The 15846-nt window shown below is 45.4% G+C and overlaps 1 protein-coding gene across 6 annotated transcripts in view; it reads left to right on the top strand.

Annotated features, from left to right (window-relative positions):
• Positions 1-15846, top strand: part of LOC126271869 (neuronal acetylcholine receptor subunit alpha-7) — a 1066999-nt gene that overhangs the window by 748131 nt on the left and 303022 nt on the right. For all 6 annotated transcript variants that reach the window (XM_049974212.1, XM_049974210.1, XM_049974213.1 and 3 more), the window contains exon 2: positions 11046-11185. In XM_049974212.1, the coding sequence (XP_049830169.1) occupies positions 11046-11185 (140 nt within the window). The remainder of the gene's footprint in view (positions 1-11045; positions 11186-15846) is intronic.

The following is a 15846-nucleotide window of genomic DNA, read 5'->3' as shown; positions in this document are numbered from 1 at the left end:
ACTATGTTGAAATACAGCGTCATGTAGCTGTGTCACTCTTGAAGCGTTTTGCAGCGTTAAATGAAATTTACTTGGTCTGCCATAATAATGAGTAACTTACTTCTTGAAGTCGCCTCCCACATCATTATCCTGTAATCAGGCACTAGAAGCGACGACTCACATGTATTAAAATTCTCAAAGTACTCAGTAAAACAGGATAGTACCAAGGTCAGCATCTGTCTTATTTATTGCATGGCAAATCTGGATTTAAACATAGAGAACCAGACACTAAAACAGCACGTCTAAAAGTGCCATGCCATAGTTCTATACAACTACAGTTCCACAACTGAATACCGTTATAAGTAGACGCGTAGACTTAACGTCATTACAAAGACTCACATTCCAGTCTAACTCAGAATTGTAGAAGCATTAGTCCAACTCAGACCACTGTTTAAGGAGCCATACAGCTAATCTCCGTTTACGTCATATTGGACAGCCACTGCACTATATTTATTATTCACATGTAAAAGAATAGGTTAAGCTAACTTTTTTACGATTTGAATTCCTTGTATATTTATGTGTATAAGTTTTTAATTTAACCTGTTATTTCACATATGGGCAACAAATAAAAGGCATTGGCTATCCAGTATGACGTAAAAGGAGGTTAACTGTATAGATTTGTAAACAGCGACCTCCTTTGGACTATTGCTTGCACATGCCTGACTTAAAATGGAATTTGTGTCGCTATAATTACATTCAGTCTACATGACTACTTACACTGATGAGGCAAAACTTAATGACTACCTGCTTAATAGCTTGTTTGTCCGTCTCTGAAACGAAACACATCATTGATCTTGTGTATCACCGATCCGACAGTGTGTGGGTAGGTTTGTGGAGATATGTGGCATTAGATGCCTACGCACAGGTCATGTAATTCGCATAAACAACGGGCGTTGGTCGGCGTTCGCGTTGATGGCGCCCGATATCGATATAGATGATGGCTTCCATAGTATTTGCATCAGGCAAATTTCGTCGCCGAGATATCAATGTGAGTTCACTAAAATGGTCCTCAAACCACTGTTGCACCGTTCTGGCTCCGAGACTCGGACAATTATACTGCTGAAAGATGACATCGCCCTCGGGCAAGACATCAAGCATGACGGGATACAGGTGATCCGCAGCTATTATCGCATATTCAGTTACTACCGCAGGTCCCATGCAAACACAGGATAATGCTTCCGGCAGGATAATACTGCTCACACCAACCTGCATCCGTGGCGCGCTGCACGTTTCGAGGCGCGGTTCTCCTCGATGACGGTGTTTGTGGAGACGACCAGCGACCTAGTGTAGTAAAAAATCCACTGGTTCCGCACCCACTGCAGTCGTAACTGACGATGTCGCTGGGCGAACACGTAGACGTGGTCTACTGTGTAAGTCCATGTTCAACAATGTACTGTCGTGGACAAAACGAGCGAGACCCCTCGCCTTTTCGTTATGCTGATCCGCAGAGCTTTAAAGTCTGCTACACAGCATAAAGGGCAAGGCGACGAAGTGCTACTATGCAAGTTTGCTCAGCTGATGTGCTGAGATAGCTAGCACTGGAGCAACTCGCGCTTCAAAGCCGCCATAGCATCGTGTGCCACCACTTCGTGGGAAACGAAATACCTCAAGCATAAGCCAATGTGTTGTATTCGCATATCTGTGACTATGACTTGGATCTAACGTGTGGTTATGGATAGCATGTATCCTCAGCTTACGAATCTAACATCATGAATGAAGACAAGTTGAAATGAATTAGATTTCCTTCCACTTCCGTAACATCAAATACATTTCAGTTATTCTTTCGTAAATGAACTGCGCAGAAAATCATTCACCAGAAGTGAATAACTTTTTGGTAACACCGGATGATATTAACAGCTTGTCTGCGCGGGTTAGCCGTGCGCTCAACGGCGTCATATCGCGGCTGCTTTCGCCGTCAGTTGGATTCCTTCCCCAGGCATGGATGTGTGTTAGGTTCGGTAGGCTGAAGTAGTTCTAGGTCTAGGGGACTGATGACCTAAGCAGTTTGCTCGCATTATTCTTCGTCATTTTTTGACCTTTCGCTTAACTTTTCTTTACATAAACGGCCGTACCTTTAGATTGCGTTGACATAGCTCACTTTTTTTTACACCACCAAGGGACCGTATACAGGAGGAAGTGCGATACATTTCCATTTATTATGTCCACCCGTAATCGAGATAAACTTGGTTTAAAGGTTGGGTAGACAGATAGACGGTCAAGATAAAGAGACTTCGTAGGGTTCCATTTTTACCGATTTACGTCTCGAAATCCTAACAACGAAAAAGATGAGAGCCGCATAATAATTTCCCCTATTCGTTATTCGAAATGTTCCACTTGCAGTCGATGCATCAGCATATTAATCGTAGCTACGCTTTCGATCCAAATCACGTTTACAGGAATGCAAATAAAATCCATTTGCCTATACACGTGGTAAATCAGATCCCACTATTAATGCCACCACGTTTTAGATGTGCGAGCATTCCCATTGCTAGCTACCTTAAGGAACACTTCGGCTAATGAACGTTTTCTGGCTGTGGCACGTCTAAAGGAGAATTCGAAACATGGTAGAATACGTTTGGCAGCTACGTCGCCGTTTATTTCCTGGGGTGGTGCAGAATTATCCTAGTAAATTTACTCGCTAATAACAGTTGTTATTTCGACAAACATCCCGAATGACTGTCACATAAGCGGTGACATAAAGGTAGACAATTCATGTTTTTGAGCCCAGAAAGCTCTGTGTAACAGAAACTGCAGATAATTTTCCCATTTTCATTGTGCAATTGCCGGTTTATTCATATCTGGGGTAATAATAGGGGGCTGTTTGCCTGGGCTGTCTGCTAGCGTAGTGAAAGGTGTTTGCTACTGCAAGGGAGGTATGGTTTGATTTCGGTTCTAATCCCGATGGAGGCAGATAGACTATTAGTAAAGGAATTTTAAGAAATTCTCGCACCCCGAATACGTCTTATTTCAACCTTTATTCTGTGCCGGCGCCCCGTGGATGTCGATATGAAACTCTTGTAGAATTTCATACTTGTTACTGCCAACTTTTTCCGCTTGTGTCAATAACTGAATTGACTTAAGTGCGGCATTGAATGATTTTTAACTGAATTTCGTTATGAATATTCGTGCATTGCTAAATTTGCATACTTTCATGGTAGGTCAGCAACGGTAATCCAATATGACTGGTCTGAACGTTGTTGACAAAGACCATTTCGCGGCCGAATGCCGCTAATTCGTAACGATGTGGGAACTTTGTCTTACTAAAACTTATGTTATCTCGATAAGCTGAAATTCATTTTTATTAGTACAGTTCGTACTAATTAGCGTTTCGTCTTTCATTTATATCTTGTATTCAGGTGTTGTGGTTAAGACACTAATCAGCATTGATATAGTCTTACACATGATTGAAAACTGTCTGACAAATTTCGGATAGTTTTTCAATTTCACGCCTGTGCATAGTATGTTGGTAGCACTTCGTCGCCTTGCCTGTTATGCTCTGTAGCAGACTTTAAAGCTGTGCGGATCAGCATAACGAAAAGTCGACGGGTCTCTCTCGTTTTGTCCACGACTGTACAATGAACGGTGTGCTTCAGACACACTTGTACGTGCACCACCATTGTGCTCTTTCGTCAGAGACGACACATATCACCATCTGCTCTACTTTACACAGCAGACGAGACTCTGAAGCACCCTAAATCGTTACCCTCCCTCGCTACACGAAGGAAGAAACGTAGGGCTACAGAACGGAGAGAGCCATATCCGCCTCGGTTTTTAGTCTGTAGCAGAACTGATGGGCACTCCTTTCTACCTACGAAGCCTCAATTTTTCTTTGAACCCCTTTAGGATAAATTTGGAGAAGTGGCAGAATTGTCCAAGATGCGAAACGGCGCAGTCTTGATTCAGATAGCATCCCCAGCCCAATCCCAAGCGTTACTCACCTGTGACAAGCTGGGTGATATTCCTGTTTCAGCACTCCCCATAAAAGCCTCAACATGGTCCAGGGGACCATTTTCCATCGCGATCTCCTCTTTCAGTCTGACGACGAGCTCCATGCCAATTTAGAACGGTAGGGTGTTCATTTCATCCGGCGCATTTACAGGGGACCCAAAGATAAAAGGGTCTCTACCAGCGCCTTCATCTTGGCTTTGAGGGTGATTCATTGCCTGAAAAGGTGGAGGTGTTGGTTTACCGCTGTGACGTTAAACCATACGTCCTTCCCCCTATTCGGTGCTTTAAGTGCTGGAAATTCGGGCACACGTCTTCCCACTCCACTTCCAGCGCCACATGTCGAGACTGAGGACGTCCACTGCACCCAGATACTCCATGTGCGCCTCCTCCCACTTGCATCAGCTGTGGAGAGCACCTTCCCCTGCTCGCTAGATTGCCCAGTACTCCAAAAGGAGCGGAAAATAATGGAGTCAAGACCCTGGACCAGTTGGATTACATAGTGGCTAAAAGTAAATCTGAAATATTACAACCCATTTGGGTGACATTGAAACATGCTGCAGCTACCTCACCATCTCTGTCCCAAGTGCCAGTGGTTCCTCACTCTGTGCCACAAACAGTGGGCCCTCTGGGCCAACAGAATGCATCTGTGCCCTTGATGGTAGGGGGCAAATCTTCCGCACAAACACAGGGAACATCAGTCCCCCTCCCCCCCCCCCCCTGCTGGAGAAGCAACAGCCTTCTCCGCCTCCTCCTCCTCTCATGTGGAAGGGATCCCTTGGGGCCCTCTCTCCCAATGTCTCCACTAATGCCATGACGGACACTCGACAGTGGCTCAAGGAGCCAAACCTGCTTCACGGTCTTCCTTCATACCTGAAGCTGCTTTGGAGAAATCATCCAGCAAGCCCCTAAAGAGAAGCGAGAGAGCAAGCAAACTAAGAAGAAGTCTGCTAAGAAACAGTACCCTCTGGTGGTCCCAACACCACCACTCGCTACCATTTCTGCATCTGGGAATGCGGTGGAGATCTTAGCGTCCCCTACGGACCTGGATCTCACTGATGCCTCATCCACCATAGAAAGGGCTACAAATACTCAATCGGTGGCAGCAGGTGACCCTGAGGCATAACCTGCCTCCTTGCAGGCTTCATGCCTTCCCAGCCTCAAGATAACGAAGTAAGACTGATTTCAGTTGTGCTGCAGGGGAGTGTTGTAGGACCGTTGCTATTCACAATATGTATAAATGACCTTGTTGATAACATCGGAAGTTCACTAAGGCTTTTTCGGATGATGCTGTAGTATATGGAGAGTTTGTAACAATGGAAAATTGTTCTGAAATGCCGGATCATCTGCAACGAATTGATACATGGTGCAGGGAATGGGAATTTAACATCAATGTAGACAAGTGTAATGTGCTGCGAATACATAGAAAGAAGGATCATTTATCATTTTGCTACAATATAGCAAGTCAGAAACTGGAAGCAGTTAATTTCATGAATTATCTGGGAGTAGGCATTAGAAGTGATCTAAATTGGAATGACCATATAAAATTAATCATCGGTAAAGCAGACGCCAAACTGAGCTTCATTGGAAGGATCCTAAGGAAATGCAGTCCGAAAACAAAGGAAGTACGTTTAAGTACACTTCTTCGCCCACTGCTTGAATACTGCTCACCGGTGTGGGATCCGTACCAGACAGGATTGACAGAAGAGATGGGGAAGATCCAATGGAGAGCAGCGCGCTTCGTCACAGGCTCATTTAGTAATCGCGAAAGCGTTACGGAGATGATAGACTCCAGTGGAAGACTCTGCAAGAGAGACGCTCAGTATCTCGGAATGGGCTTTTGTTGAAGTTTCGAGAACATACCTTCACCGAGGAGTCAAGCAGTATATTGCTCCCTCCTACGTATATCTCGCGAAGAGACCATGAGGATAAAATCAGAAAGATTAGAGCCCACACAGAGGCATACCGACAATCTTTCTTTACACGAACAATAGAAGACTAGAATGGAAGGGAAAAACGATAGAGGTACTCAGGGTACCCTCCGCCACACCACTGTCAGGTGGCTTGCGGAGTATGGATGTAGATGTAGAACGTCATCCTCCAGTGGAATTCCGGCGGTTTTTTCCACCACCTGGCTGAGCTATGGCAAGTCTTAAGCTTTACACCTACTTTCTGTGTTGCCCTTCAGGAAACCTGGTTATCGGAAATGCAGACCCTGCCCTCTGTAGCCATAGGCGATATTACAAAAAAACGTAGTGACTGTAATACAGTGTCAGGTGGAGTTTGTATCTACGTCCTGATCTCAGAATGCAGAGAACCTGTGCGCTTTCAATCCCCTCTTGAAGTTGTGGCTGTCAGGATAAGGACATGCAGGAAATAGCTGTCTGCAAAGTTTATCTTCCTCCAGATGGTGCAGTAACGCAGAACGCATTGGCTGCACTGATTGATCGACTACGTAAACCTTTCCTATTTCTGGGAGATTTTAACGCTCATAACCCATTGTCGGGCGGCACTGTGTTTCCTGGACGAGGCAGAGATGTCGAAAATTTACTGTCATATCTCCACCTCTGCCTCTTAAAAACAGGTGCCCCCACACGTTTCAGTGTGGCACTTGGCACATATTCAGCCATTGATCTCTCGGTTTGCAGTCCTGGCTTTCTCCCCACTGGACAGCACATGACGACCTTTGTGGTATTCACCACTTCCCCATCTTCCTCTCACTGCCCCGTCCTGTCAGGCCAACGGACGCCTGCCCAGATGGGCTTTAAACAAGGCAGACTGGGACGCTTTCACCTCTGCTGTCACCGTTGACTCTCTCCCACATGGTAACATCGATATTGTGGTTGAGCAGGTAACTACAACGGTCGTTTCTGCGGCAGTAAACGTGATCCCTCGTTCTTTAGGGTGCCTCCAGCGAAAGACAGTTCCTTGGAGGTCGCTAGAAGTCGCTGAGGCAATCCTTCTCTGGAGCACGTCATAGCCTTTAAACAGCTCCGTGCCCGTGTTCACCAGCTTATCAAAAGGCAGAAATAGCAGTGTGGGGAGAGATACATCTCGACCATTGTGTGCCATATGTCACCTCCCAAGTCTGGGCAAAGGTCAAACGAGTTTTTGGGTACCAGACTCCAACAGGTGTTCCCAGTGGTAACATGAATGGCGTGTCATCCACAGGCGCAAAAGCAATTGCTGAGCACTTTTATGAGCACTATGCTCAAGCTTCTGCATCGGAGAATTACCCCCCAACCTTTCGCACTCTCAAACGGCGAATGGAAGGGAAAGTCCTCTCGTTCACTACACGCGACAGTGAACCCTAGAACTCCCCATTTACAGAGTGGGAGCTCCTCAGTGCCCTTGCAAATTGCCCCGACACAGCTCCTGGGCCAGATCGGATCCACAGTCAGATGATAAAACATTTCTCGTCTGACTACTAGCAATATCTCCTTGTGATCTCCAACCGGATCTGGTGCGATGGCGTCTTTCCATCGCACTGGTGGGAGAGCACCGTCATACAAATGCTCAAACCCGGCCAAAACGCGCTTGATGTGGATAGCTATAGGCCCATCAGCCTCAAGAACGTTCTTTGTAAGCTACAGGAAAGTATGGTGTGTCGGCGGTTGGGTTGGGTGCTGGAGTCAGGCGGCCTACTGGCTATGTGCCAGGGCGGTTTCCGCCTTTATCACCCTACCACCGATAATCTGGTGCCAACAGCTTGTTGCCGTCTGTTTTATTTACGAAAAGCGTATGACACCACCTGGTGGCATCATATCCTTGTCACATTATACGAGTGGGGTCTCTGAGGCCCGCTCCTGATTTTTATCCAGAATTTCCTGTCGCTTCGTACTTTCCGTGTCCAAGTTGGTGCCTCCCATAGTTCCCCCCATGTCCAGGAGAATGGGGTCCCAAAGGGCTCCATATTGACTGTGCCTCTATTTTTAGTGGCCATTAACAGTCTAGCAGCAGCTGTAGGGCCGTCCGTTTCACCCTCTCTGCATGCAGACGGCTTCTGCATTTCGTACAGCTCCACCAGTACTGGTGTTGCTGAGTAGCGCCTACAGGGAGCCATCCACAAGGCGCAGTCATGGGATCTACTGGCTGACTTCCAGTTTTCAGCGGCAAAGTCGTGTGTTATGCACTTCTGTAGGTGTCATAGCGTTCATCCGGAACCGGAACTTTACCTTACTGACGGTCCCCTCACTGTAGTGGAGACATATCGATTTTTAGGACTGATTTTCGACCCCCGATTGACTTGACTTACTCACCTTCGTCCGCTTAAGCGGAAGTACAGGCAGCACTTCAGTGTCCTCCACAGCCTGAGTAACACCAGCTAGGGTGCAGATCGCTCTATCCTGCTGTGGCTCTACGGAGCCCTTGTTCAGTCTCACCTTGACTATGGAAGTCTGGTTTATGGTTAGGCGGAGCCCTCGGCGTTGCGATTCCTTGACCCAGTGCGCCACTGTGGCGTTAGACTAGCTACAGGAGCTTTTAGGACGATTGTGGTGACCAGCGTCTTGGCGGAGGCTGCTGTCAGGCGTGCGCAACTGCTCGGCAGGTACCTCGCACACGTTCGTATTCCTCCTGTGCATCCGAATTACCGTCTACTTTTCCCACTCACGGCGGTTCAACTCCCGCATCGGCGGCCCAGATCAGGGATCACAATTTAAGTATCTATCTTAAGTCCTTGCCTTTACCACCTATACTCGGTCTATTAGTATACACCTCCATGGTGTGGACCTTTCACATGGCCCAAAGGACTCAGTTCACCCCGCGGCTCTCGATTCTTGACATGTACCGAGGTCATGAAGTGGTTGACATCGACGGCTCGATGGCTGATGGTCACGTCGGCTTCACGTATGTCCATGGAGGACATATTGAACAGCAATCCTTGCCCGATGGCTGCAGTGTTTCCTCCGCAGAGCTGGTGGCTATGTCTCGTGATCTTGAGCACACCCGTCCATGCCCTGGGGAGTCGTCTCTTCTGTGTACTGACTCCTTGACAGCCTACAAGCTATCGATCAGTTCTACCCAGGAGTCCATCTATGCCCTGGAACGGTCTGGTCGTTCAGTGGTGTTCGTGTGGACCCCAGGACACGTAGGAATCCCAGGCAACAAACTTCCTAACAGGCTACACGGAAACCACTTATGGAGATCGGTATTCCAGTAACTGACCTCCTTTCGTTTTTACGCCTCCAGGTTTTTCGGCTTTGGGAGACGGAGTGGCATAGTCTCAGTACGCACAACTAACTGTGTGCCATTAAGGAGACTATCAATGTGTGGCAGTCCTCCACGCGGGCCTCTCGCAGGGACTTTGTGTTTCTCTGCTGGCTCCGCATTGTCCACGCTTGGGCTACCCACAGCTACCTCCTGCGCCGTAAAGACCGGCCTCAGTGTCGATGCGGCGCCCGGTTGATAGTGACACATATTATGGTGTACTGTCCCACTTTGACTGCCCTGCCACGAAATCTTCGGCTACTGGACACGCTGCAGCTAATTTTATTTGACAACGCCTCATCGGCTGATTTAGTTTTACGTTTTATGCATAAGGGAGGGTTTTAGAATTTGATCTAAGTTTCCCTCTGTCCCTCTGTGTTCTCCACTCTAGCACTTTTAGGGTGAAGGTTTTAATGTGTTGCAGAGTGGCTGGCATTTTTTCTATTCTCATAGTCAGCCAGCTGTGGTAATCTTTTTTGTCGTTTCTTGCGTTTCTGTGGTTTTCTTCTCCCATTTCGTCCATTTAAATGTATGTTCCCCTTCTATCGTTCTTGTGGTTTTTCCTTTCTCTCCGTTTTGTGTTGTCAGTCTCGTTTGTTTCAGCCTCACCCTTGCGGCATTGTTGTATTCGGAACAAGTGACAGATGACCAAGCAGTATGGTCCCTTCCCCCCCTCTTTTAGGCCGGCCGGGGTGGCCCAGCGGTTCTAGGCGCTACAGTCTGGAACCGCGCGGCTGCTACGGTCGCAGCTTCGAATCCTGCCTCGGGCATGGATGTGTGTGATGTCCTTAGCTTGGTTAGGTTTCAGTAGTTCTACATTCTAGGGGACTGATGACCTCAAAAGTTAATTCCCATAGTGCTCAGAGCCATTTGAACGCTTCTTTAAACCAACCAACCAACTCCGTAGCCCACGTTCTGTGAAGAGTCGCCGGCGTCCAACATTTCAACGCCTAGTGGTAGCTTCGCAGTTCTTCCATCTCTTTCCGTAGGTGCTCAAGACAGCAGCACGTGATTATTCGACCAGCTTCGCCATTTTCGAGATACTCGTTCACAGGTTCTACGTAATAATAATTTGCACTTTGTCGAAGTCTCTTATCTCAATGGATGTCCGCCCCCGGTAGCGGAATGGTCAGCGTGACGGACTGTCAATCCTCTGGGCCCGGGTTCGATTCCCGGCTGTGTCTGGGAATTTTCTCCCCCCAGGGACTGGGTGTTGTCCTGTCCTCATCATCATCCTTTCATCCTCATCGACTGCAAGTCGCCGAAGTGGCGTCAAATTGAAAGACCGGCACCCGGTGAACGGTCTGCCCGACGGGGAGCCCTAGCCATACGATTAAATAAATGTCAGTAGATTTCCCCATTTGCAGCCTATATCTTTGCTAGGATGATGCCCCATCCATATCTACTCCTTTCATCCGTTTACGTACTTTTGCTACCTCGTCACGTGCCCGCAAGGCGTCACCAGGTGGCATTTAACTTCGCGGTGGGCAGTTGTCATAATGTTTTGGCTTATCAGTGTATACTGGTATGTAACAGTGGAACTGTAATTGCGTACAACTGTGAAGTGTCATTTGACCAGTATGCTGTTCCGTGCTGTTTCTATGTCTGATTCTTGTGTTATTTGTATTTATAGCACTGATGAGAGCTACACTGTCAGTTGAAATATAGATCTGCAATGCAATAAAAACGTCAGATGATATTACGACCGATGAGGACCTTCTTTCTGTCCTATATTACACCATCGTCGTGGGGCACAATCATTCCCACGGAATCGAATATAACTCAGGAAATATACCTCAAGTGAGTCTCCCGAATGAGTGGACAGAGCAGTGCAGGTCGCCTTGTGGTTGCAGGTTCGGAGCAGGGGCCCCACGAGAAGAAGCTGCTGAACCGGCTGCTGGGCGCCTACAACACGCTGGAGAGGCCCGTCGCCAACGAGTCGGAGCCGCTGGAGGTCAAGTTCGGCCTGACGCTGCAGCAGATCATAGACGTGGTGAGTCCCGCGCTGCGCCGCGCCCCCTCGACGCTCTCCGCATACGCAGCGCTGCAGCAGCCCCCTATCCCACTCACCTACTACTCAGGCACAGAGTCTGCAAACACTACTATACGATATGACCCCGCGAGTAGGCACTCGTGTGTTGTTACGCAGAGCATTTCACTCTCCATTCTTGTATCCCACAATCATGCTGTGCAGGTTTTGCGATAAGCTTCGTACTCTAAAAAGTGTAAAGTTAGACCTATTTCAACAAAACTTGAAACCAATGTCCTCATCCTAGAGGGCGACAATCCAATGTACCACCATAACTCTCTCCGTCCTACTCCCACTGATGAAGACACAGCCCGTCTCATCATAGTAATCCTGAAAAACATCCACACTTTCCAATGTCCTCACATCCTCCGAAAAATTCTGAGTCAGTCACAGTCTGAATTACAGAACGGCCACCTACCATTTCACGGACAATATATTGAAATACCTGACTGGCAATATTTCACCTACTGACCTTATTTTAGACAGAGCAAATCACAACATTCTTTTGGAGAAATGTGAAATCACTTTCGATGTACACTGGGTAAGTGATTCACTTAATATTTACCTGATAGAAAGCAAAGTATCGTGTCAGATAGCGTATGCAGCCCTAGTGATAAATCTTCTTCTGAGTGGGAAAAAGTTACTACCGATGTCCCACAGGGTTCAATTCTGAGACAACTCCTTTCCTTGCCACAAATAAATGGTCTTTCATCTTGGACTAATGGAGCAGAAGCAGTGTTTTTTGTTGATGATGCAAATTTGCGTCTGGCCAGAGCGTAGTTGGGTAAAACTAGCGTACCAGTTTTCCTTTTCCCGTACAGAGCTCATTTTCAGGCTGTTTTCCTTACGTAACTTTGGTTTTCGCGGTGATGACAAGCATCCATGCTGTACACGCATAACAAAGGAGCCTTTGTATATTCGAATAAATACGCAAGGACTCAGTGTAAGATTTTGTGTTAGTATCCGATTTTCGGAAATCTTTTCTCATCTAAATTTCTGGTGAATGCATTCAATTGAGAGAACTGAGTCCACCATACCAGCCACTACAGAGGACCAATAAACGAAATACTCAAAAGTATTATCGATGTGTTCGGTAAATGGTCTATCGACTAACATAGAAAAGAATGTGTGCAAGATAAGATATTGAGCGGTAACAGTACAGCGCAGAGGGAAGGAAATCTTGAAACTAATTATTCAAATTACTAGGTGTGCATTTTGATTAGAATTTGAAACGAAAATCACCTATTATAAATCTTCTCAAACAATTAAGTTCAGCAATACTTTCTCCCATGTAATTACTTATTTTGATGACAAAATCATTAGCAAAATAGTTTGTTACTTGCATTAATGGATGTGATGTGGGGCATTATTTTTCTGAAGCATTTCGACACAACGATACGAAGTATTAATTGCACATAAATACGACTGACGTACAGATAATAACAGGGGTCCTTTCTCGAATTTCACGTAAGCAACTGTTCAAAAAAAATTTGGCGTACCAGGATGAGCCTCAAAATGCATTTACTCTCTTACAGAGTTTGTTGTGAAGGATCAGGCACAGTTTAAAAATAATAGTAGTGTTTTTAAATTTGACACTGGGTAAGCAATAGCCTCCACAGTACACAACTTACTTGCACAGAAACAGCAAAGAATGTCATGATAAAAATATTTGAGCACCTCCATTGTGAAAGTCCTAAACATAAATTGAAATCATTTTAATTTTTTTCTACGTCATAGACGAATTTCTGAATGGATAATATGTATCTGGTTGTGTCACAGTCATAAAATTTCGATCTACATCATGAAACAATTAAAAATATAAGGAAGAAGGAATAGAGTAAGTGGCCTGAATAAAGCCGTAGTTTCGGAAGGAAAATGCGCTGTGTTTGTTTACCTACTGTCACGTCCCTCATCATAGTAAGCTGCGCCAAATTTTGTCCACAGAACATGCAAGAAACTAAACTGTGCCAAATTTTCCTCACAATTCAATCTGTCTTGCGCCTCGGCGTCATAGCTGCCAATCCCCAAAACCAAGCACACTTCGTCGCCCCTAGTCTAACCTACCCAATCCCACATCCTACTTTCTCAGATCCAGTGACGCTACAACGACAAATAACCACATTCCCCGTCCTCCCTCCAGTGTTTCCCAACATCCTGCGGAACCCACACATCACAACACCCCCACAACCTTCTTTTCCCATCCATGCCAATCCCACTTCTACTTCATTGCAACCTCACCCGCAATGTGATACTCACAGCCTACACTTTCCATACAGTCTGCATACTCACGTACATCTTCCAACACAAAACGTCCGCAGCCATATTATCCCCATCAATGTTCGTATCTCATAGTTGATAGGAGCCCTCACATCTCATTCTCATACCTCAAGAAATAATGCACATCATCATTAGCTTAATAAATACTTCATCTTCAGTGTTTTCTTAAAGAAAAAATTAAGTTGTCTACTTTGTTCAATGTTCAGCTGAAGAGTGAATGTTGGAGTGTTGTCAGCTCACCCTAGCCTTTGAGGAATAAGAGTATGAAGTAGCAATAAAGAAACATATGTACGTTTGTAGGCTTTTATCTCTGGAATAAATTTCCATAAAGTTCTTCTCCCTCAGCCCGCATAGCGTTGCAAAATGCTGAACCAACGTTTCGATAAGTGGCTGTCATGAGTTTATGTAATACTACTAGGGCAACGCAACTTAAGCACTGTCTTCACTCCTGCAAATTTTGTTGCTGTTGTTGTCTTCAGTCTGACGGCTGACCTTGTGCAGTCCTCCTGCTGCGTTATCCTGCACAAGCCTCTTCATCTAAGAATAACTACCGCAACCTACATCCTTCTGAACCTCCTTTCTGTGTTCATCTCTTGGTCGCCCTCAAAATCTTTATCTCTCTCCAATACTAAATTTGTGATCCCTTGATGTGTCAGAATGTGTCGTATCAATCGATCCGTTCTTTTAGTCAAGATATGACACACATTTCTTTTCTCCCCAGTTATATTCAGTTTTCCTCATCAGTACGCGGTCTACCCACCCAAACATCAGCATTCTCCTGTTGCACCACATTTCAAAATTTCTATTCTCTTCTTGTCTGAATTGTTTATCGTCCACATTTCACTTCCATACAAGGCTACATTCCACACAAATTTCTTCATAGAAGACAACATTTAAATATATATTCGATGTTTACAAATTTCTCTTGTTCAGGAACGCTTTTTCTTCCATTGGCAATATTAATTTTATATACTCTCTACTTCGGCCATCATCAGTTATCTTCCTGTCGATATAGCAAATTTCATCTACTACTTTTGGTGTCTCGTTCTCTAATCAAAATGGCTCTGAGCATTATGCGACTTAACATCTGAGGACATCAGTCACCTAGAACTTAGAACTAATTAAACCTAACTAACCTAAGGACATCACACACATCCACGCCTGAGGCAGGATTCGAACCTGCGACCGTAGCGGTCACTCGCTTCCAGACTGTAGCGCGTAGAACCGCGCGGCCACCCCGGCCGGCGTTCTCTAATATATTTCCCTCAACATCACCTGTTTTAATTCGACTATATTCCATTGTCTTTGATTTGCTTTTGTTGACGTTCATCTTATATCCTTCTTTGAAGACGCTGTCCATTCCACTCAACTGCTCTTCCAAATCCTTTGCTGTCTCTCACAGAATTAAAATATCATCGGCAAACTACAATTTTTTTTTTATTCTCCATGAACTTTAATTCTTTCTCCAAATTGACCCTTGGTTTGCTTTACCGCTTGCTGAATTGAATAATATTGCGGACAGGCTTTAGCTCATTCCCTTCTCAACCACTGTTTCCCTTTCATGCTTCTCGAAGCTTGTAACTGCCATCTGGTTCCTGTACAAGCTGTATATACTTCTTCGTTTCCTTTATTTTATTCCCATTACCTTCAGAATTTCAGAGAGTGTATTCTAGTCGACATAGTCAAACGCTTTCTACAAATCTACAAGAACTATAAACGTAGGTTTGGCTTTCGATTCTCTTCGTTTTGTGTTCTAAGATAAGTTGTAGGGTCAGTATCACTTCGCGTGTTCCTTCATTTCTCCGGAATCCAAGCCGATCTTCCCCGAGGTCGGCTTACCAGGTTTTTCCATTCTTCTGTCAACGATTCCTTTAGTATTTTGCAGCCATGAGTTACTAAACTGATAGTTCTGTAATATTCATACCTCTCAGTACCTGCTTTCATCCTAAAAAGGAACGAATAAAACTCATCATATCAATGAATGTCTGGACAGTAGTGTAGTGCTACATACCCTGACGGAGGCCTAAGCGTTCTTACATCTTTTTATAATATGAGACGGTCCACTACAGCCAGACGAATGTGATGGAAATGTGCGATAAAATATCGTATGAAATATATAGTAAAATTTTCTGGCCACAGGAGTTTATATAAAAATACCGATATTTCAAACGTTTAAAGCTATGTGTCAGACTGGAACACAAATCCAAAATCTTTGCCTTTCTCGATCAAATGCTCTACCAAATGAACCGTACAGACACTCACGTCATTACTTCCGCCAGTATCTACCTTCATAACTTCATTCAAAATCTCTTGGATACCTTGCGAGAATTCCACGCTTTTCACACATT

This window comes from Schistocerca gregaria, chromosome 5, assembly GCF_023897955.1.
Source record: "Schistocerca gregaria isolate iqSchGreg1 chromosome 5, iqSchGreg1.2, whole genome shotgun sequence".
NCBI lineage: Eukaryota > Metazoa > Arthropoda > Insecta > Orthoptera > Acrididae > Schistocerca > Schistocerca gregaria.
Note: the sequence above shows the minus strand (reverse complement) of the source record. Positions and strands in the feature narration are given on the sequence as shown.